Source organism: Rhipicephalus sanguineus, chromosome 9 (assembly GCF_013339695.2).
Source record: "Rhipicephalus sanguineus isolate Rsan-2018 chromosome 9, BIME_Rsan_1.4, whole genome shotgun sequence".
NCBI classification, from domain to species: domain Eukaryota; kingdom Metazoa; phylum Arthropoda; class Arachnida; order Ixodida; family Ixodidae; genus Rhipicephalus; species Rhipicephalus sanguineus.
Genome location: NC_051184.2, coordinates 34,702,961 through 34,727,134, shown reverse-complemented (window position 1 = coordinate 34,727,134; position 24,174 = coordinate 34,702,961). Strand labels below are relative to the sequence as shown.

The 24,174-nt window shown below is 48.7% G+C and overlaps 1 protein-coding gene across 5 annotated transcripts in view; it reads right to left on the bottom strand.

Annotated features, from left to right (window-relative positions):
* The window catches only part of LOC119404956 (proton-coupled folate transporter), a 121,895-nt gene that overhangs the window by 25,504 nt on the left and 72,217 nt on the right, over positions 1–24,174 (bottom strand). For 3 of the 5 annotated variants that reach the window (XM_049419135.1, XM_049419136.1, XM_049419134.1), the window contains 3 exons: positions 22,569–23,304; positions 21,857–22,093; positions 19,028–19,111 (listed from right to left, as the gene is read on the bottom strand). In XM_049419135.1, coding sequence (XP_049275092.1) covers positions 19,028–19,111; positions 21,857–22,093; positions 22,569–23,304 — 1,057 coding nt within the window. Of the gene's footprint in view, positions 1–16,067; positions 17,168–18,523; positions 18,681–19,027; positions 19,112–21,856; positions 22,094–22,568; positions 23,305–24,174 lie in introns of those variants that run through there. The other 2 variants (XM_049419132.1, XM_049419133.1) reach the window with 2 other exon arrangements.

Genomic DNA, 24,174 nt, shown 5'->3' with positions numbered 1-24,174 from the left:
AAAGAACGCCAGATGTTTCTAAAGCAAAACGAAAAAGACACCAGCTGCTTAACGAAAGACGCCAGATGTTTTTCTAAATCAATGGTTTTCTAAACAATGAAAATTCACAGCGTACATGTAAAATTAAAGTAACTGCAAGTCATCATAACTCATCGAACCTTTAGTATAAACGCGCCCGATCTCACGTCGGTGATGATGTACTGGGCAGAATTCACGAAGATTCACGGTTTACCGCTGACCTCCGCAGCTTCGCCCACTCATCATCATTCACTCCGTGGATTGCTTGTGATTTTTTTCTAGTGACTCTTGTTTCTCTTCCAAACACTTCTGGTTTCCGAATATTAAAAAAAGGTCCTCTAAATCTTCTAAAAACTAGAAATCAATGATTCTAGTTCAAGTTAAGTTGCATGATACGTAGTATACCTTTACGTAAGATACGGCCCATTAACTGTCAAGATATTTATAAAAAATTGAGTTCACCTAAACACTTGAGTGGGATTGTTGGTGACCTGGTGGAGCGCAGTGCTCAACCACGCGCTTCTTTCTGCGTGGCCTCCGTGATCTGCTTCGGCAACGCGCGAACCACAACGTTAACCCAGGAATACATCAGGGCAGACGAATACCGACGTGCCGGGTGCCGTTGTCGGACACCTAAGGATTAGGGTCAGCTCCATGTTGTTTTTTTTTTCTGTCGGGGCCTTTACGTCTTTTTCACTCGGTGTTGAAAAGATTCGCTTGTTTAGAGCGACGACACCGCGCCACTCCACACGGCCTGCCCTTGTATGACCACAACCATTAGGATGTGCGAATATTTGAAGATCTCGAATAACTAATCGAATAGCATTCTATTCGATTCGTTGCTCGAATCGAATACTGCATATTAGAAATACTGAACATTTTTCGAATATTAAGCACCGATAAAAAAACCTCAATACGGGCGTGCGAATATTCGAATTTTTGAATAACGCATCAATAGCATTCTATTTGATTCGTGCTCGAATATAATTTATAACAGATTCATCCATCCACTGTCTTCATCATGCCATTCATGATGTTGACTCATGAATATTGTTTATTATTTATATATCAGTTCTTTAAAAGCCGTTGACCGAAGTATGAAACTCTGTGCTGTTGACAAAGTATACCAGCCTGAGTACTGATGTATTTAAATATGCAGTTACAAAATATTTCTAAGGCTCTAGTTGCTGCTGTATACGAGCTTGCCAGTTTGCGTAATTGTGGTATTTTTTTTTGTCGGTCAAAAGTAATCGCATGTTCCTTTTGTTAAAGCTCGTGTGCACTTATTTCAAATAAATGTGAAATTCTCGGGCTGTTTCGAGAATGGTTACATTGCCATTCTATAGGGCTGCTTGAAAATGGTCCTGCCGTACTATTCACAAACTATTCGAATAGTATTCAATTCGTATTCGTATTCGATTCGGTTCAAAAACTCGCTACTCGCACATTCCGATAAACTACGCAAATGGGTTGTCGCCTCACTAAACCAATTCTGGTAGAACCCGTTTCAATAGTAATGTCGACGTATACGCGCGAGTGGCATTGAAACAAGAGTGGAACACATCGTACTGCTGGCCTTCACTGATTGATGCAGCGCTAAAACACCGAGACGTAAAACAGAGTGCACAGGACGAACGCTGTCTAGCAACTGTGTTTTAGCGCTGCATCAATCATGCAAAGTATTTCCAACTAGCCCGAGTTCCCTTTCTACTGCAATTTTCGTTGCCTGTTTTGTCGACTGGTTCCCCCACGCTCAATGCACGCACCGGCCCTATTCTGTCCACCTCGCTTCTTTCTACACGCACGAATGCGTTTCACGCCGACTTCATTCGACTGTAGCCGGCCTCAATTTCATGTTGCCACTCCGTCACTTCTATTTTTTGTTTCGTCTTCTCTATCTATGCACCAGCATAATGGTACATACCACTGGAGTGGATTGACCAAGGTTCACGTACCCACATTGCACATGCATAGTTACACATTGCCGTTAGGCCCAACTTCGTTATATGGGCAAAATATGAAATGGCCCGAAGTGGCGTGATAGGGGTTACACTCAAACAATATCTGCGAACATTCGCGGATATCGTTAATTATTGCATGGTTGTATGGAAGAGTGTGTGACAGCACATGTAGTTCATTCGATGGTGGTGTCGATGTGGCACAACACCAAGAAAAGAGACACACAATACACTTCAAAAAGTTCATCGCAAGACCTATTGGAAACTGGCGGTACACACGTGCATTCGTCGGCGATGGGGCTCCGCAAATTACGGGAAGCGTATGGCCAGCACTTGCCTGGTTTTGGGCAGCGACAAGGAAAGCAGACAGCTTCGAGGAGGCCGGTCACTCTTGTTGTACCGCAGGATCTGTCTCATGTGACCGCACTGGATGAGTTTCCTTTGAGCCGCAGAGTGTTGTTAACGCCACATTGTCACTGGGTTTAGCTGAGATGACTGCTTTAGCCGCATGTATTGTCAGACACAACCTAATGGAACCAAGAGACAGTGAAGCAAAGGAAGGTATAGAGGAGATTACTGGTATGTTTTAATTGTACTGTAGAGTAATTATGACATAAATGGAAATTAAAGGGGATGAAAAATCGGCTTACCTACAGTAGGGACCAACCTACGGTTGTAGGTTCGATGGCTACCTGCGGCAAGTTTATTTTTCATTTACTTGAATTCCTTTCAATTTATGTCACAATTACTCTACAGTACAATGAAAACATACCAGCAATGTCCTCTATGCCTTGCTTAGCTTTACTGTCTATTGGCTCCATCAGGTCGCGTCCAACAACAGAAACGAGGCCTCAATCACCCCTCATGGAGTGTTGTTAATGTCGCATTGTCACCGGGGGTTGTGCTGAAGTCGAAGACGTTGACGTCCTTCCTGAATACGCGCTTTGCAGACAGTCCGTGCCGCGGGCCCGACGCACAACAAAAACGGCGGGCCCAATGTCCAGCAGCCATGGCTTGGAGCGCGGCGACACGCCGGAGCCGATTCCCAAGCAGCAGCTCTTCTCCGAGATCACCTACGAGAACCTGGACACGGCCGCTTCGGAAGCCTCGCTCCGGGGCCGCCACCGGCACAGCCCGGCCTCGTCGTCCACCACCTCGTCGGTGTCGGCGGCCTACGGCGGCTGGTCGCGCTTCTCGGTAGACCACGGCGGCGACGCCGCGATCCGCTCGGCGGCCGGCAACTCCATCTTCACCGGCCGCCTGTCCTTCAAGCGCAGCCTGCAGTGGAACCCGACGGCCTCCGCGGACCGCAAGCTGCGCGAGCGACGCCTGTCCCTCTGGCGCTACGGCTCGCTCGAGGGCGCCAGCTCGTCGCAGTTCAGGACGCCGCAGGCACCGCGCGACGGCGGCAAGCTCGTCTGCTTCGCGCTCTCCTTCCTCTCGGCTGGCGTCGCCCTGGTCGTGCTCGTCGTGTGCCTGAGGCTCACAGCCCGGAGCGGAGACCCGTTGGATGCCGCGCAGCACATGCCCGCGCTGCCGTGCGACCAGTACGAGTACTGCGACCAAGAGACCAAGGCCGTCCAGCGCTGGATCAACCACACGGTCAAGCCGTGCGACGACTTTCACGAGTTCGCCTGCGGCGTGTGGACGCGGTCGCACGGCGGCTACAGCGCGTCCGACGAAGAAAGGTGAACTGGGTGCTCAACACGCTCCTGACTCGAGCGCTGTCCGAGATGGCCGAGAAGCCGGCGGCGGCAGCCAACGGGTCGACGTTCGAGTTCGAGCTGGCCAACGATGTGCTCTTCGAGCAGTGCATGAAAACGGACTCACGAGAGCGACGAAGCCTGGGCATGGCTCGAAAGCAGCTTGCTGAGTTTGGTCTGGGCGGATGGCCTTACACGCAGCCGCACCACCATGACGTAACCTTCACCAACGTGCTGGTCACGGCCTCTCGTCTGGCGCTCAACCTGGGTCTCGCGGCTCTCGCGAACGTGCGAGTCTTCGGCAGCGCCCGAGACAGGACCTTTGAGATTGACGACCCCGTCCGGCTGCTTCGAAAAGACGACCTCTCCGGGTTCGAGATGAAGGCCAGGGCTCTTGTCCTGCACCGGCAGCTCATCGCCAGCGTCTTCTTCTACTTCGCACCACGACGTCTCGGGACGTTCTACAAGGTGCAGGAGCAGATCCAGCTGGTGTCCCTCATTCTTGCCATGCCACCAGGAGGGCTTCGGAGCGCCGCTTCTGCACCTTTTCGCACGTGACCACCGCGCTCGGCGAACTGGGAGTCTTGGAACTCTACATCAGAAGGCTGATGCCCGACAGGGCCAACATCTCAGACAACTCGACGGTCCTCTGAGGAACCCGCTTGTGGCCAGAGCGCTGGACTTGTCTTCCGCTACTTGGGACCCGAGCATCTGCTCAACTACCTCGGCTTCCGGCTGCTGGTTCACTTGTCTCCGTTCATCTTCGAGATACCCAACAACATTGTGAGGGCCCGCATGAATCAGCTGACCGGCGTCGACAAGATGTCTGGCTCAAGGCCGAGGTCTGCCTTCGGCTGTCGGAGGAGGCGCTGCCGCTTTTTCCTCCCTCTACGACCTGTACGCGACCAGCCAGCCGCGTACTGGCAGAACTTGACAGCTTCGTCAGGATCGTTAAGCGAGCTGTGCTCAGCCGAGCCGTCGTTCCCTGGAAGTTTCTCCCGAGGACAAGAAGAAGCTTTTGCGCATACTCATGCTGATGGAGTTCAAGACATTCTTGCCGCACTGGCTTCTCAACGACACGCTTCTGGAGGCCTACAACCGCGGCTGCTTCCCACCGGAACGCCGACATCTTCCAGATGTACTCACATGTCTGGCGCCGACGCACGCATGCCGCGCTCTCGCCGCGACCTCTGGACAAGTACCTGACAGAGCCGGAGTGGCAGGGCTCGGTCTTCGACACCATGCCCGTCTACTCATTCGCCGAGAACACAGTGTACGTTCCCATGGCGCTGTTCAACACGACGTTGCCTGGCACCCAAGACGCCTTCTACCTGCACGCCGTGGAGGCCACCTGGAGCTTGCCTACGCCCTGGCCCCCATCTTCGAGCTGAGCAACTACTGGGACAACACTACGCTGGCGAGCTACACCGGCTACGAGGCATGTGCTGCGATCCGCTACGGTCCGTACCTTACGCCCGGCATACGTGACAGTGCGCTCACCTCTCCTATGCCGACGAGATCTCGGTCTTCTGGAGCGAGAGACTGCTTCTCGTCCTCCTGTCGACCTCCGGCGTGAACCCTCTGGTCGCTACGACCGCGAGCGCTTCTTCTATCTGTACACGGCCATGAGCAAGTGCAGAAGCTACGGCGTCTCGCTGCAGCCCACGTCGACGGTGACCAGCAGCAGCGCGTCAACATCCCGTACCAGTACTCGGCCAAGTTCCGCAAGCTGTGGTCGTGCAAAAACCACAACCCCCTGCAAGTGATGAGTCGGAGCAAGAGTTCACCCGCGCAGAGACCCAAGGGCCGGGGCAAACCGTTTCCTGTGTCGTGCTAAGCCGAAAAGTGCCCGCCGCAGTCAAATGAAGTGCTCCACTGCAGGTTCCTCTTGTCATTGGTTCCTTCTTGTAGCCTCGTGCGCCTGTCTCGCAGTCGATAGAAAGGCCACGGCTACGTGTGCTAACGCTAGCGCCAATAGACATTTTTCTTGTGAATTGTCAAAACGGCCCAATGAAGGCGGAGGTAATGGCACGAGAGGTCGCTTGTCACATGTACACAAGATGACAACCATTGCTCAGCTTTATTGTACTAAGATCCATGAGCTCTAGCGAATAGTGAGCTAAACTAAACAAGCATACTGGCCCTAATTAGCTATTGCTAATTAATACAGCACACGAAGCCTTGCGCCCCATCACCTCTTGTGCGGCACGAATCCAGACCAGGTAACTCTCTATTTCTTTACATTCTCTCTCTGCGAAGAACCAAACACTTACATTAGCCAGTAAGGCGCAAGTTCTAGTGCTAAAGATACGGTGCCTGGAATCTCACAGTACTGTGAAAAGATGTACAGGGGTGCTATGCAGGATGGCCCGAGTTTGGCGAAACTCGGGATCTTTCCGAGCTCTGGCGACACCCCCTTTTAAACGAGCTAATAGTACGATAAGGTGAAATCCATCCCTCAGCGCGCGCTCCGTTCCATTGGTTACGATGGAACGCGGCGTCACGTCAAGGGCGGTCGAGAAGGTTGGGTGGTGTCGTCAAACTTCTTCATTTGTTTGTCGTTCCACTGAGTGCAGAAGTGCACCCATGCAAGAAAAGTGGCAGAAAGCTCTACTAACTATATTTTTTATGTGTGCGCGGGCCGTTTGAATTCATTTTCAAGCGTTAATGTCTGCACTAAGTATCCTTTAGGATAATCAGCACCGTGTCCTCTGAGATTAGTTCCGACCGAGCGCCTTATAACACGGCGGCTAGAGCTAATCGCCGAGGCCGCGTGTATAATCACCATGACCAGCCTGTACATTCTAGCGCGTCGCTCGGCCGGCGCGCGCCCTCGTCGTTCTCTTCTTCATCGTCTGATCGCTCCCAGAGCACGTGCACCCGGCTGATTAGCTAATTGGCTGGATGGTATACCTAACTAAGTCAGGACGTGCTATGACGAAGCTGATGGCCAAATCATGCTAAGGCCGAGCTAACTAAGCCACGTCTTACTCAGACCATGCTAATGAAATCGTGTAAAGCGAAGAGCAAGGTAGTTAAGATCATGCTAACTAACACGACGCTAATTAGGAAAATGTAATTAAAACCAAGATAATCAAAACCTTACTCACCGAGATCGTGTTAATTAAGGTCGTGCTAATTAGGATTATGCTAATTACATCTGTACTATTCAGGACCTTGCGAATTAAACCTGAGTAATTAATGTCGTGGTAATTAAGACAATATAAATTAATGTTAACTAACACGACGCTAATTAGGAGCGTGTTAATTAGAATCGTGCTCATTAGAATCGTGCTAATTACTTCTGTACTATTCAGGACCTTGCGCAATCAACCTGAGTCATTAATGCCGCTGTAATTAAAACATCGACAATTAGTGCTAATTAACACGACGCTAATTAGGAGCGTGTTAATTAGAATCGTGCTCATTAGAATTGTGCTAATTACTTCTGTACTATTCAGGACCTTGCGAAATCAACCTGAGTCATTAATGCCGCTGTAATTAAAACATCGACAATTAGTGCTAATTAACACGACGCTAATTAGGATCGTGTACTTAAAAAGAAGATAATGAGGACCTTACTCACTGATGTCGTGTTATTTAGGATCGTGCTAATTAGTATTATGCTAATTACCTCCGTGCTATTCAGGCCCTTGCGAATTAAACCTGGGTAATTAATGTCGTGGTAATTAAAACATTAACAATTAAGAAATGGCTATTCAATATCATGTTAGTTAAGACCTTCCTAATCAATAGCACGAATATTGAAACCGAACTGACACGGTCATTACTCCGAAGCAGACCAAGCATACTGAGTAGACGAGCCACGTAAAAAGCTGGAAGAAGCTAGGTGATCACAAGCTACTCCGATGGCCCCAGCCTTGCGAAAGTAGTGCAAGCTGACGAAATTATTTTATACGCAATGAAGCTGCTGAGTAGCGTCCACTGCACAAAACACTTGACAAGCACACCGGCACTATGCCAATTACGAGTTGAACTGGGGCCTTTTCAGAATCAACGAGTTTGTGCCCGAGTTCGCGTGTCAATCAATTTGATTGACAGACGCCCGCGGCGAAGAGCGGGTCCGCCCACCGCGTTTCCTCTTGCCGAGGAACAGTGCTCACGACGCAACGCCAGCGAGCGGCACGATTCATCTATGAGCCTAATCGCACAGACTATGTACACACGCACGAAGAACTAAAGGTTATATCATCACGTGGCTACGATGTCTCGCATTCACTTTCACCGCTCTCACGACGTACCACTCACAGCTATGAAGCAAGCGCCCCTGGTGGGATTTTCGGCGAGAACTATTTATTTGTTTACTATTTACTTGTTTGTGGAGGCATTGTTTCTACCGATTCGCTACTACAAAAAAATCTTCAGACGTGTAATGTAAGTATAGCAGTAACCTGTCCGTTTATTTATCTGTAATATTCCAGAGAAACGAAACGAGCTGCAACAGAATGCTGCGCGTGCGCCCTTGTTGCCTTCGAGAGTGGAAATTTCCATGCTGCAGGTGGAACGAAAGAATTTTACGAAAGAGGACAAACGCCCACGAACACGCCCGTGGGCGGCGCGATGATCAGTTGGCAAAAAGATAGCGCGACAATCACGCTGTCGTCGCTGCACTGTCAAAACGTTGACTGCGTGGCGGCGCTGACGCGCTCGCACGCGGTGTTCCTTTGAAAACCGCCGCAAATGCCGCATTTGCGCTTGTGACGCCATGCTCGTTCTTGTAGCCGTTTTTATCAACGCTGCTATCGCGTGCTCCTCACTGTCTTCCTGTCATGACCACCGTAATGCAAGCTCGGAGCAAACTCGTGTGCCCGAGAAGCTCGGGCCATCCTGCATAGCACCCCAGAACTGCAACTTTCCTGCTCGATGCTGGCATCGCTGATACTTATGCTCAAGAATATGCATAGCTTTTCTTTTCCTGATAGCACCAACGTTAAGATGCAATCCAAGCGAACGATTTTTATTTTGCGGCAGCAGCCATGAAAAGACTTGTACGAGGAGTGTTCTCTAGGCCTCGTTACACAGATTTTTACAGCAGGGCTGTTATGGTCGAGGTTTGCAGTGTGTCGTAGATAGAAAATGATCATGAACCGGCACTCGCTCTCTTCGCCTTCTTCATCGTCGTCATCATCTTCATGATAACACTGGTGGGCGAAAGAACGATTAATAGTCCCGCGCATGTATTCGACGATGTTCTCCTATTTCGGGGTCATCGACCGTGGGTCTCATGACTTCAATCTAGAGCGCACGCTCTTGGTGCAGGCTTGAGTGCGTCCGCCTTTGAGATGGAAATGACGATCCCGATTCTACAGTCATACGCAAGCGTACCGCAAAAAGACGAAACGGAAGAGAAAGAAGGCCTACACGTCTGCTAGTTTTGCACTTAAATATGGCCAACCTTGCCAAGTGTCTCAGTCTTCCGTTTTGCTATTTTTGCAGCCGTTTAAAATCCGAAGCGGTAAACAGATCGGCGAGTAACTTCCCAGACTTGTTTACCTCAGAGTTGAAACGGAAGTATTTCAATTACAGCGAGTGTCACAGAAGTATACAAGAACCCAAAGAAATTTGATTGCAAATAATTAGTTAAGGCAGGTAGCGCAAAGAGACACGGACACAAGCGAAGAATAAGTGCACAGGACAAGCGCCATCCTGTGCACTTATTCTTCGCTTGTGTCCGTGTCTCTGCGCTACCTGCCTTAACATGAGTTCCCACAAACTAGCCCAGTTATCCGTTCTCGTAAGTAATTAGTTACATGCAATTCGTAGCGCACATGTTTGCTTCTGGTAACTTATCTTACAGCATACTTTGTCCTACAGGGAAATGCACATTTTGATGCAATGTACTAATTAACCTATTCGCGGCTTATTTTACTGTTCTTATGACATTCAGTAGCCGCAACTTCCGCGGTAACCTAGTTGGGTTCTGAAAAGAAAAACCAATGAACCCATATCAGAACATCGGTCGACTCTTGCACAAAATCGGCAGACCTTCTGGCAGACAATCCGGGTTACAGCAGTTTTGTTCCTGTGCTTCGAAGGAGCGGACTGAAGGCATCGCTAGCTATATCCCGTATAGGTCACATAGCGGCATAGGCGTGCGCACGCGCCGGGGGGGGGGGGGTCCCTCCCCCCGGAAAGGGGACCAATGCCAGGCCGTTGTGAGAACATCATTGCTTCATTTTCATTTTTGCAACAATGGCGGAGCTTGTTTTCGGACTTGACCAACCGGGAGGGGGGGGGGGGTTGCGGTGTAGCTTGACTTCTCTTAATGCAGGACCCTGAAAAACCCACACGTGACAGATATTCAGCGTGTGCGTGTAGATGAGGCGGTAACAGAGCTGTTGGCGGTGGAGCTTGAAGCTTACCTATGTAGCCTGCGCATAAGCTTACAAATCATCCACCTTATTCACCTTATTACCTCAGCCACTTATGCTTCTCCTTAAAGAGCACACCTTCCGCGTGCTTCTAGTGTGCTGAAGAGTTGATGGGCAAACAGACATCTGGAAACGCGCCTATAACCCTCCTTTCGCAGTACTTGCATGCTGCGCTAGTTCGTACATGCTCAGTGGAATACATAACACAAGTCTCCATTTTGTGACGGTTACGAGTCGTGTGTATCCCAGTGAACTCTCGTTTGAGTTTCGTCTCAATTCACAGAAGAAAACCGATTGGCTACACTATATGTTTCGCGACTTAGATTACCTTTCTACGCTTTGATGTAATCTCAAGGTAACTCCTCCAGGATAACACAGCCCCACGCGGCGTTCCTGTGCGCATTTCTTAGTGAAACCCTTTTTTCTGAGCGCACAAGCAAGACAGCCAACGTAGGCCTTTTGCTAATAACTGCGCGTAAAATGAGGTACGTAACATCGAATATGTATTGTGTTTTGTGTCTTGTTTTACGGTCTGTAGCAACGTATATTTCAGTCATGGTGTAGCCTATACTGTTCATGTCGAGTGACGTTCCTTGTCTACACTGAGTATAAAGCTGGACACTTTATTTTCCTTAGTTTCAAAACGAACAGAAACATTTTTTAATATGAAAAGTACTACATACTGACATGGGCACACCTCTAAAAACCAGTCAGAATGCAGCAAAAGTTACATTTTGATTGCGGTATCCACATGCAGAAACGAGCACGCGAGTGGCATGCACTATAGGTCCCTATGCACTCCACCCTCTCTCCTTTCCCCTTTCCAAGAAAAATAAATGTAAACAAAGGGTAACCAGCAGTGCTGCAGAAATTGCCGAGATGTTTAAAGTGTGTGATGAGCGAGCTTAAAAACTGTGTGCACAAACCTTACTTTATTGTACGTGACAAAGACAAATGAGAATTGATCGAGACGTTGCTCCAACGAACCGATTGCAAATTACAAATTACTACACAGCTACACTGCACATGTCGCAGCTTATCCTGCCCGTGTCGTCGCTCGTGAGATATGACGACTAAACAGAACGAATGAACGAGCTTGATAGCGAGAATTAACACGGCGGACAGGGTTGCCAATGGTGGCTACTTTTCGCCAAATTGGCGAATTTGAGAGGCCCGTGGCGACCTAATATTATGAATGGCGACATTGCGAATTTTTGGCGATTTTCGGCTTGGGTCTCCACTGAGTTATGCATCCTAAGCTCAGTGTCTTCCCAACGAATGAGCGGCAACATTCTCTGTATTTTTCTTGGTTTTAGACCCACGAGTAGAATGTGCACATTACGCGTCGTTCGGTATGTCCGTCGTGTAATTCGTGTCTATCTCCTCAATTAATCTAGATGCAAGAGGTATTGGAACGTCCCCCAGCGACACTCTATAGCAAAATATAATTCAGCGGACTTCCTTCCTTACCGCGAGGCGGCAGTGCTTGACTATAAGTTTATGGCTTTAGGTGCTTTAAGTTTATCTAAAGTATCGCGCTCCTGAAGGGGCTAGACGACGGGTTGGCCGCGTGTTCCGACTATTTGTTCCGCCAAAGCTCCAACTGTTCTGAATGGCTTGGTGACTTATTAACTGTTGCAGTACCGCCAATTTATCTCGTAAAGATTGTTTTGGAATAGCGAAGAGAGGCGGATGCGCGGCTATTTGTGCAATAAAAATATTTATTGAGGTATTTCCACTGTTTTTTGGGAGCGTGTGCAATGAAAACAATTGCTATATAACATTTTAGATTGTCTATCTCTTCATTAATAACTGATCGGTTTGGGACGTGTAGATATAGGTGACTATAAGAAAGGGTCGGTGGCGTCCTTTATCACATTAGTTCTCACTTAAAAGGTGTAAGACTCACTGATGATCGGTTCCTGCGAGAATTCTGTCGTGTTACCTTCAATAAACCTTTTAATCCTTTTAATTCATATGAGGGCACGTAAAGCTGTCTACAAACAACGCTTTCACGGTTTTCGCCCAAAGTTTACCACACTTTTACCTTTGAAACGAGCGGACAGGGATGGAGGGACATCATGAGCGTTTCATTCATTCACCTTTGCGCCACCACGCACATCTTGCGGCTAGTCGGAGAAGCAGCACCATGCACTCCCATGGTGAAGCGGGCGATGCGACTGGTATTGAGAAACGTCAATATAATTTAAGGGTCTTGGATGGTATTGTATTCTACGGGGATATACGTGACTGGAAAATTTTATTACTAGGTATGCCGCACATATCTAGAATGGCGACATTTTTGGCGAAATTTGTTAAGAAATGGCGACTTTTGGCGACTTTTTGCTCGTCGTTTGGCGACATTTACTCGAAAGTCAGTGGCAACCCTGACGGCGGATACAAATCAGCGCTGACGTAATGGCGCGATAGCGCAAGACGTTTAGAGAGACTTCTTACCTTCCATAGGGAGCGAGCGCCATTGCTGGTGGCGACACCTGGGCCGTTTATGGCCTGTATCTTAGGGCAAAAATCTTTTCTATATTTTCCACTTTCAGTGAAAGTGACGTGGAAAACAAGAATGTAAGATAGAAATGCGGTGGGGTGGGGAAGCTGCGTAAGACTGAAAACTAATTCGAGGTGATGCAACAGTGGTTAAACAATACGATATCGCTAGAGCCAATGTTTTGATAAGGAGGATACTTGCCTCGCTCAGTTCTGGAGCAACACATGTCGTCCTTATCGATGCGTTGGCTCAAGCGATATCCTATTGTTTGACCACCGTTTATCGCTAAGTTAACAGCCCGCTGTGGTTGTTTACCGCAGCTGCTTCTCTACAGGTGCATCTCGGTGTATTTCGTCATACGTCTACCGCTGGTAGATCTCCGCTGCGCTAAAGCTTACTATGCTGTAGCAATCAGGTGAAGAATATGGCTTCGCCTTTAACAAAAAATGCCTTATAAACCACTTCATGAGGCATCATGAACAGTAAGAGAACATTCCATTTGTCGCACCACGCTTCCATCACAACAACACCGGTCATGAGTGTGGTCACTGTTCTTTCCTGAATGGTTCTAATGAAATTCAGTAACAAATAAAACGGTGAAACATGCAAAAAATTGCGAGCATATTCGCTTCCTGAGAAATACATATATATTGCGTTTATAGTTTGAGGCGAGGTCGCATGAACACAACGAGTAGTATGCCTAAAGATACATAGATCCCTGATTAAAGATACACGGACCAATGGATTTTCCATCAAACCCTAATTTATTCGTAGTATGGGCACTTCGTCCAATATCTAGCATCCCAGGGTGAATTTGCCGCATGGACTCATCAATGCCAGACTATGAGAGTACAAGGAAATTTCGTTTTTAATACAACTTGCCATTCGCATACATGTGATCGGGGCTGTATACATTACAAATCCCCATGAAATGGAAGGTACAGTTGTAACTGCATTGGGGAATCGACCAGCTTTCTGAAACAAGAAGTACGCGCTCTTCTTATCGTATTCGCACGCACGAGCCAACGCAAAATAAATATGGCACTATGTAACGATGAAGACATTTTAAAAGCGTGTTCGTGTTTGAACTATTCAAACCAGCACAGTTCTTACTGGTTAAAACAACAATTCTCGTTTTGCCAACCGAGCTTCCCGGTCGGCGTCAGTATGCACGTGTGCTGCGTTCATGCGTTCATTCTGTGTGCGATTATCCTGAAACTCGAAGAAAAGAAATGAAACAATTGCGGCGGCATTTCTCGTCGCAGTGCAAAAGGCTTTTCCGACGCAAATGTGACGCAAAACATTGCGCCCACTTAAGTCGAAGATCCACACAAAGCGACGGGCAAGGGCCCTTCATTACAGCTTCTGAACACACAGTCGTGACTATACAACGAAATCCAATCAACAACTTCCGAAAATCGCTATACACTGAAACGGCACCTAGAAGTCTATGACTAATTATGCATTCACGTAAGTCAGTACAGTATATCACGTCACATGTATACAGTAAGTACGTTAAAGAAGTCATCTGTGCATAGGCTGGCGGTTTTCGTCAAAGATGTTCGCACTACTTTCCACTCTTAAACGTGAAACTATCGTTGGACCAAACTTGTAGCCGTAGTCGGACGCTGGAAAACTAGAGAGCTGCAACCATAGAGCACATAAGATCACCATTCCTCCATTTGCTATCAATCTGGGGGGGGGGGGGGTGTTTAGTGACAGAAAAGTTGGTAAGAAGTTCCAAAACGGTTGCTGTCAAAGTTTGTGAATTCACGGGAAGCTAGTGCAATCATTTAAAAGGTGGCGTAGTCACCATACGTTCCGATTTAGCGGTGTTTCTCGGCTTTCTAACAGATATCCGCGAAATAGCCTTCGCAATCTTGACGAAAACTGTCCAGCAGATGCATATATATATATATATATATATATATATATATATATATATATATATATATATATATATATATATATTCAAGCACCAAAGTCTCTTTCCAGCGAACAATTTTTCTACAGCTTCAGAAACTACTCGTACGTTTGTCCGAACCAATGCAGCTGCAAATGTGAACACATTAGGCAGGCAGTGCGTTGCTGTTGCAGGGGAACACATTATTGATCGATCACTATAAGTACACGAGCGCCGATTAGCTAAGCTTGCACACGTTGTATGCAGGGTGCATTCAAGTGACGTGAACGTACGCCATCTTGTTGTACGGTTCGCAGATTCCGCTGTGCTGCTGAAGATAAACAGATTGCGATAAAACGCCACACTTTTCACTGTGCTGGCTGCACAAAATAATTGCATAATCAATGACGATAGTTCTCTCGAGCATACCGACGTGTGAGGCCCGTCACTACGGAGAAGGGTCACAATGGACGTATTGCGAAAAGGATACGATTCCCTCAAAGCGATCAGTCAAAAGTACAACCCCGCATATTCATATATATATATAAAGTGGACGGATTTATTTTCCCTCTTCTGTGCGACACTGAGAAAGGGACGATAACAAAGATATCTGCACAAGGGCGCTCAAGGGCATTCAGTTTATAAGACGCTGCTTTTGACTAGCGCAAGCATGCAGTTCTACCGCCTGCTTATGCATGTACAGCGCTAATAATATACGCACGTAACAACGTGTGCACTTCTGTGCTCGAGTTTCCTGGAAAGGTATATTGCGTGTAATATAAGTCTGAGGTAAATATTTCCGAGAGGTGTAGCACGGAAGTGCCAAGAGGGCCGTATACCAAACGATAGCGTCCATAGTTATCTCTGGATCACGATTGCTGAACGTCCCTTGGAAACTTTTTCAGTTGCCACTCTAGGAACCTTGTAAAAGCTACGAGACATTCCACTGTTTAGGACCGGTGTAGGACACTGAATTAGGCACGTTAGTGCAGCTTCCATGAATGTTGCCAAAAACAGCCCACAGCTGCACAACGAAAGAAAGGAAGGACCGTGGTGGGTACGACACCAATACGGCAATCAATCCCATTTTTGTTTTACAGTAAGCCTCTGTTTCACTGACATGTCAACGCGGCTTAGCCGTATATATTAAGTCCTAAGACGTGGTAGCTAATGTACAATAATTGAGCGTTAATTCTAGGAGAAAGTCCCACGTTATAATTGTAACAACAAACAATGGTGCGTAATAGTGAATGTGCGAAGTTCTACACTGACGTTATGGCATAATCGCGATGTGAGAAGCTTTGACGATTGCACCGGATCATGCGAGAGGCATGTGCAAACGCGTCGGGCTCTTAATCTGCCATCGTACATGTTGAGGTAATAAAAAAAGGACCTTCTGGTCAACTGTTATAAGGACACACGAACGACGCGGACAAAACTCGGCGGGTGTCTTCCACCTGGTGCTGGCGGAAGCACAGTCAATACATAATGAAGGTTCATGTAGGGAGGAAGCATCGCCTCAAGTTGCCCGATGCAAACACTATCACTTTCATCCTGTGACACGTGTATACGCACCCCTATCTACGACCGTTCGTATACAATGAAACAGTAGGACGCACTTCACGTACATTTGTTACTATAGGTGCTAATCTGTGCGTCGTGCTCCTACTTGACGGGTAGAGCCAGTGGCTCAAAGTCGGTACTAGCGACGACCGCTACGTGCATGGGTCGAGAGCAGGACTTCATCACTTCCTGAAAAACTAATGCAGTAGCTACGACGCACGCGTACAGACATCGGAAGTAGCTGAGCAAGCACGCAGCCATACACTCGGGCCAGGGACAAGTGCGTTACCACAGAGCAGTGTTTACATGACTAGCGCGTCGCATTTGCTAACGCATCAGGTCAACACGTAGTTCCGAGTACATGGCATGTTGTGCAACGTTCGACGTTGCACAAAACGCCCGACATGCCAGTCGTATTTTAAGCACCCCATCACTAAGACTAACCACTTTATATTCCATCCACACCGATTCGACGCGACGCGGTAACTGTTCGCTGAAACGACTCGCATCTTCGATAAATATAGTGATGCGATGCGCTATATACAGGCGAATTCCAGGCACGGCTGGTGTCATTGGAGTGTTTTAGCATAGCGTCACCACTAACGCTTCCCACCTGGCATGTATGACAACGGCGCGTGCGCAATCGGCGGCGAGTGGTTTTGTCAACAAGAGTGGTAGAACGATAACTCTACGCTACAATATTCACTTATACTAACAACGCAAGCGGCAGCCACAGGTAACACATTTAAATCGACGCGTCCTCAGCGTTGGCGCGTTCGTTTTACGCTTCGCCATGGCTGCACGGTAAGTTAGGCCTAACACTGCTCCACGTGGTAACCGGAGATTGCAAGTACCTTACTATACACATTTTGGGCCACGAAAAACAGCCCGGTGTTTGTGAAGCACAAAAACGAACGTGCGGACGCTGTCTACAAAGACATACCGATAACATACATCAAATGTGCTTCGTGTAGCCGCCGCTTAATATCAGCTTTCAGTGTGCGCGATGTACGCGGCAGCTAAGCTGCACCGTCTCAGCACTTCAATCGTTGATAGGCGCCGGGACCGCATCCTCTTTGGGCATGTCTTCGTACATGACGCCCTCCTGATGAATCTTCGTCACGTAGCTGTAAAGAGAGACATACGGGAATACGTTTTAGCAAGATTTCTGACACTCGTCAGCAAGGAACCAGAGAATCGCTGACTATAACTGTCAGCAGCAGTGTGTGCGGTCTAATTCTGGCCAGCATAGCAGACTAGCTTACTCTCACCGCTGAAAAAAGCTTTCGGCCGAATTACGGAACGCAATGGAAAAAACGCCTTTCCCGAAGAGCGGTACCTAACTGGTCTTCCACCGCGCATTCTGAACACACTTCCTGCCACTGCACATGCTACCAAACTCAACGACGTGCTCTAGAAGCCAAACTCCATCGCCTCGATGAAAGACCACTTTCGGAAACCAAGGTGCTGGAACCTTGGCCTACGGTTTCGCACGCGCACAAGGCCATAAATGCCCTATTGTGCACCTTGAAGTTGACTGGACTTTACAAACGCTTGCGAACTACAAGCGCGTGTTCGTGTTCTGTGTATTCACACTAACTGCTCATCTGTTACTTTTAGCAGCGGAGCTGTGATAGGGCTGGGCCTGACGACAGATGAGCGTCCGTCGTGTCACGCTCCGGTTCCCAGACACACCCATAGATGCCGTAACTGCCTTGGCCGCAGACGAAGTGGTATTTCTAAGGGGCGTTGGCTGGAGAGGTGGTAACCAATGCGATGCCGCGCTGAGCGCGAGGACAGGCGCGGTGGAGACGAGGCGGGCGACCGGCTACGGGTAGAAGAGCGGGGTTTATGTGCGTCGCGCCCTTTCCGAAGATGGGCAAGACTTCTCGTGCACCCGAGGATGAAGTCGCGAGTGGCACCGGGAACTGGCACGAGAGCGCTTCTGCTTGGACAGCTCTCTCTGCGTGGAACTGGCTTTACTTTTAAGAGCTAAGCTGCTCTTAGTCGAGGTTTCCGCGTCCGGTGATGGCGTAGCGCTGGTCACGTGGTCTCGCGGTGTGGCGAGAGTGGGAGTCGGCAAGAAGGGAAGGGCAGCGCCGCGCCAAGGTGGGCGAGGGTGAGGCTCGGTGGAAAAGGTGAATGAACAAGAGGCGCGCCGAAAGGGGAAGTGTTAAGGTAGTTAGGGCTCAGCGGAGAGGGTGAACGAGTGAGGGGCGCACCAAAGGTGGGTGAGGGCGAGCCTGACGAAGGAGGGCTTCAGCTTCGCGTTTCGACGGTGTTAGCGAAGTGGAGCTGGCCGCATCTTTTTCTACTCTCTTTCTTCTCCCCACGTGTAGAGTAGCCAACCGAGCACGTGCTTGGTTAACCTCCCCGCCTTTACTTTTCACTTCTCTCGCTAACTTTCCCAAGTCTGCTGACCAAATATACAGATCGTAGATCTGTGCCTGTCCTGGAAAAGTGAGTTGGCAGTGGGTACGTACGCGATGAGACCAGCCGAGATGAATGTGATTCCAGCGGCCACCAGGTAAGGCAGTCCCGGAAAGAAGCCGATGGACCAGTTGAAGAGCGACGTGATGAGAATCTCGCCCAGGACAGGCACCACCGCGTCGAAAGAGGCCAGAAACGAAAACACCTTACCTGCAAGGATATTACAATTGAGGTGGCGATTTGCTGCACACTGGAAGTCGCAGGGTACCGTATGAGGAGCGTGTCGCCGAAAAAAACTTGTCAAATCGGTTCATAATTAATGAGTCCGACGAAATTAACTTGATTTTACCATGCCGCTAGGAGGCGAGAGCCACTGTCATCATATGCACTCTCCCTCTTTGACTCGGCTATGGAGTCCGCTATTGTTTCACTTTCGTCTCTCCTTAATAGTCGTCCCAAGGCTGAGTCCATTTATTAAGGTTTCCTTTTTTGGCATGGCTCTGATGAGGCTCGTTCAAGTACACATTCAGACAGCGTATACTCAATATTGTACTCACCCACTTCGTCCTGTCCCACCAGCTTGGAAAGATGGGTACGCACCCCGACCTGGCCCAGGAAGGTAGGGATGCCGGCCACACAGTCTGCGCAGAGACGGCAAATGCGTGCTGGATACAAGACGTTGAGAGATGAGAACGATTCGAAACGGGCTTCATGAGAGCAGGAGCCACCGTATTATTCGAACCACATCAAGACTCCCTCCTTTTCATTTCTTATCTTCTATTCATCGTTAGGATTATCGTCAGCCTTTATTATGTCCCTCGGCCTATGTATGGGCACCGCGGACTGAAAGGCCTCTGCCTAAGACCATCAGCTACCTGTCTCGCCAAGAGTCCAATTCAAACAATACATTTACACAATGCGAATGACAGACGCTGTTAGATATGAGGAAGACAACGATGGGTGGCTGTGGTACTCAATTCTTGGCCAATACCTCGCAGTGGGTGTGAGCCATAGTTGAAGGCGAACAAGAACAAGAACAAGGTTGGCGATCTTACAGCTAGTTTTAACACAGGTAGCACATTGTTTACTATACCTATACATATACGTATACCTGAGTTCTCTCTTTAATCTGCAAGACCTGTCTTCTCGTCCCTCGACGATACACATACGATACCGCTCGTACGGCGGTCGTTAGTTTTTTTTTCTTTGATATACTAAACTTTTACTAGATTGTAACGACACTGGTCGAAAACACTGACCATAGAGGAGAGGACGATAAACTTTATTAAAAACTGGCCCGGCAGTTTTCCTTTGGGGGAAAAGGGGATCAATATAGAACATTATTTTTTGGGATATTGTCAAGCAGTTCACTGAAAATCCGTGACCGTCCCCCCACGAATTCTTTGACCGATCTTTATTTGACCGGAAACTTCGAGCGAGAATTCGATTCTTCAGATGCTCAACGCATATTTCAGGATATAAGTTTGCGTACAGCTCTCCCGAAGTATGACATGTAGTACTCTAGAACGTTACCCTTTCTTTTCAAACATAACGCCCAGCAATGGAGCTACCGCTCCCTTCGCATTTCTGCAAGCTGGGGCTAAGAAACAGCCCCTTATAACTCTCCCATAATAGATCCTCACACACAGTACTCTAAATCGTGTCCCTCTTTTGGCAAAACACAGACGCAGCGAAACTTTCGCAAAACAGTTGTTTAGATGTAGGGTATTACGTAAAAATGGTCATCTTGTGCAACGCGTTTTCCAGCGTTGAAATTGAGTTCCCAGAGCCTGGAAAATCTACTTAACGCGGAATCACACTCCACGCAACCCACGTTATCAACGCGACCATAGATTATGCTATATCGCGAGTGTTGACCCACTTTGCATCATGCCATCGCCGAGATCTGCTCAGTTTGTCAAGTACTATCTCTGAGACCGGCCCAGTGCCTAAAGGAACCGATCTAAACGGCGATACAAGCCCTGGGAAAGAAGCTGTAGATATTTTCTACTTATCTCTAATAAACGAGTCATGCAATTGAAGGCATATATTTGTTGCATTGAGGCTATCGCAATGGGCATACAGTTTACTGATAGCGTAATTTTGAAACGAAAAGAGCCGGCGACCGGTAGCATGCTGATGGGACAACACAAAGTCAAATCGTCACACGAGCGCTGTCCTGTGTGTGATGCGGTTTGAGACCAACAGTTGGAAAATTCTGGGAGGGTGCGTCCAGAAAGCCTCGCCGATCTCTCGACGACGTGGTCGTTGGGAAAGTGCCGCCGGGTGACGTCATAGACGCTAAGCCACCGCGGTGGGGATTACAGACATCCATCCTACAGAAGTTGTACGCGGAAGTATTACTTTAAAGATATAAGTAGACCCGCGATGGACAGCTTCTACTGGACTTGGGGCGGCTTTTGCGATACGCACTCACGTGCTGCTCTAACGCAAGTGAACTGTACGAGGGCACCGCGCGAACTCGTGTAAGACAAAAGGACACGCCCCCACAGGGCACGCGGCCCTGAGCTCAACGGCCTCGGCCATTGTCATGCGGTAGAACAAACACTGGCAGCTTCCGATAAGCGCGACCGCGAAGAGGGCAGGACGGATAAGGCGCGCAAGCAGCATTTCTCGCGATCCGTGAAACTTTCACACTAGACATACCTTGCGGACATAGGATGAAACACACTAGATATATAAAGAAGTGGCCACCGGTGATGCGAGAGGGAGTGTGACGAGAACTAAATGATTGCTCGACGTAAATTGAATCGCACAAGGCCACAATAATAGGAGGATGGAATATCTCGGCAGTTAGCGATACGATTCACTGTTCTCGTTGTTGCAGCGTACATTCCGGCGAGATACTATACAGGAAATGTGTCATCGCTCCGTGATGCCGCGGGCCAGTAAGATATCTCGTCATTCCGCCTCAAGCACTGTGGTAATCTTTCAGGTAGTAAACCTGCGGGTGTACCTGAATTCCTTGAGATAAGCGCTGTGGTTCATTGTATATAAGTCTGCACTGGTGAGCACGAAGTCCGCGCTGGAAGCATTTTGATCGACTATGGTATAATCACTATGGTACGGTATAGATATGGTATGAGCTACTGAATGCACACTGTCTTGGGCGTGGACGTGCACTACGCCTTCTTCCTACTTCTCTCCCTTTTCCCTGACCCCGCGAGGTGCAGCCGGCTTTCACTCTTCCGTGCCGACCTCTTCTCATTCTCTGCATTAAATTTCTTCTTCTTGATTGAGGACAGTGTGAAAAAATGTCAACAAGTAATTACAATATTATTTGCTTTAGCTGCAGGTTTAAGAACCCAGAGTGGGACCGTTGAATATCGTCAATCAGTGAAACGAAACACCTCGTGCATACGTACACAGGTAGTACAGCCACTCCTTGAAGGCGAGACCCAGAATAGTCATCTGCACGATGGCGAAGCAGACACCGACGAGCGCCATGGCGGGGTCGCTGATCTTGAGGACCTTGACGAAGAGGAAGATGATGGGCATGCTCAGCACCACGTTGCACACCGAAGAGATGGAGGAGACCGTGGCGTAGTGCGCCACCGTCCAATTGTACATCTTGCGCACATAGTAGTACATGGTGCCCATGGCTGCGAAGACGCAATGTGTGACGCGCAACTTAGTCGTCGATAAACGTGGATCGAAAGGTAGTTGCGAGTTACCCGATCCGCAAAAAAAGGTAGCAACGCGGAGATTCTGGCACAGTGTTACACGAAGCGCCTTGAGCACTTCAGTACGTATCTCGGTAAGTTGCAGTGTGTCAATCAATGATCATATTCAGTACGCATCGTAGTAATTACGGTGCACCGAGATAATAAAACTGAGAGAAGGAGCACTGAAAGAAAGGACAGAAAACTTTTTGACATAACTTGAAACTTTTCCTGGCTGCACATGTCTACAAAGGCAACGAAATTAAATCTGTTGCAGAGATATAACCTTAGTTAAAAGCGCTCGTTTAATTCCTTTCAGACCTTCAAATTTTTGTTCATCGTATTCATACACGCAACTCGCAGACAGCCACGTACAAGCAAAGGCGGCACACCAACAGCATACTCGTTCACTTACTAGCCATGTCGAACACGACGCAGCAGATGGCGCCGAACAGACACCATAGCTGAGTCCTTCCCTTGTTCGGCCGGAGCTTCATCGAAGTCTTGAACCCGTCTGCCAGGTTGGACACATCGAACAAGTTGCAGAACTTGACCCTAGCTCCATCCTGGGCGTGTTCGGGCTTCACCAAGTCCTTGATGGCCACCAGAACCCACACGATGGACAAGATGGCTATGACGAAGGCCACGTACAGCACCGTCTTCCAGCCGAAGTGACCGTATAGCTGACCGCCGGTGAAACCGGCCAGCGGCGAGCACAGCGACATGGTGAAGTTCAGAGCGAAGAATCGCGCCCTCCTGCTCTTCGAATCAGTGGTCAGTGTGGCCTCGCTGTAGATGGCCGTGAAGACGACGATGAAGCCTCCGCTCAAGCCGTCAGGTATGGTCGACAGGATGTTGACGTAGAGCGGCATCCACATGTGGTACACGGTCATCATCGTCAGCGCCGTGCTGATGAGGAAGCCCGTCATGGCGCTGAGGAGCGGCGTCCGGTAGCCGTACTTGTCGCACCAGGGCCCAACGAAAATGGCGATGACGGCGCCCGGGGCCAGTGAGATGACGGTGCGTACCATGCTGGTCATGCTCGCCGCCTTCTCGGCCCTGTTCTTGATGTCCTCGTGGTCGTCCAGGTGCGAGCAGATGCTCTCGTTGTAGTGCATGCGGTTGAGGCAGGCCTTCTGAAGGAGCAGGTCCTGGAACGCGCATGCGCGGGAAGGGCGGGCTTTGAGATCGGTCAAAGCATTGTATGGAGCATGAAAATGCGCGTCGACAGTGCGAAGGTGAGCCTAATTAGGAAAAACATGACCGTCAAGCAAGTTAACAACACGGACACTGTAAGAATGGCGAAACCTCGCTCAAGAGCTGCTACTGCCGAAAAAGCCACGTATTTAGTTTCCTGCTCTACTTAAGCATGAAGGGGAGGGGGGAGTTAAAAAGAAAAGAGAAAGAACACAGGAATGCACATAAATCAAGAGCACTAGAAAGGGGGAGCATTTCTACCTTTTTGGCACTAAAGTGTGATGTTTTCAAGTACTATAGACCATTTACGTAAGACATATGGGCGCCGCCACCTTAGACTGTTAAACGAATGTTTTACTATTTTTGCACCCCGCGATGCGAATTGATAAGGTCCTGAAACGTCGAATGCACCTTCCCAGCCGTTTTCATGCGTATCCGTCTACCGTAGCACTGTCCGTTTGGTTGTTAAAGATACAAAACGGCAAGGAGCCCAATATGGCGGCACTGAAACCCGTCCCTAAGATTGTCTATAGAAGAAGCTCGCCCGACTGTCTGGTGTCACGAAATGTCAGGTCAGACTACCGGGACGTTAGCACGAGTAAACAGATCGATCATGCCATGGCATTATCTCCAAAGTCACACGGAAATCTCTCCATCTTCGATGAGATCGAACCACACCGATAGCATACGCATGGCGTATCCCATCATGTGAAATGTTTTCACTGATCGGTTCCCGCGTGGCCCGGTTATGTGCTAACTGAAACCGATGCTCTGATCCAAAAACAGCAACGTACCTTCATAGTCTTCCAACGAGAATAACCTGG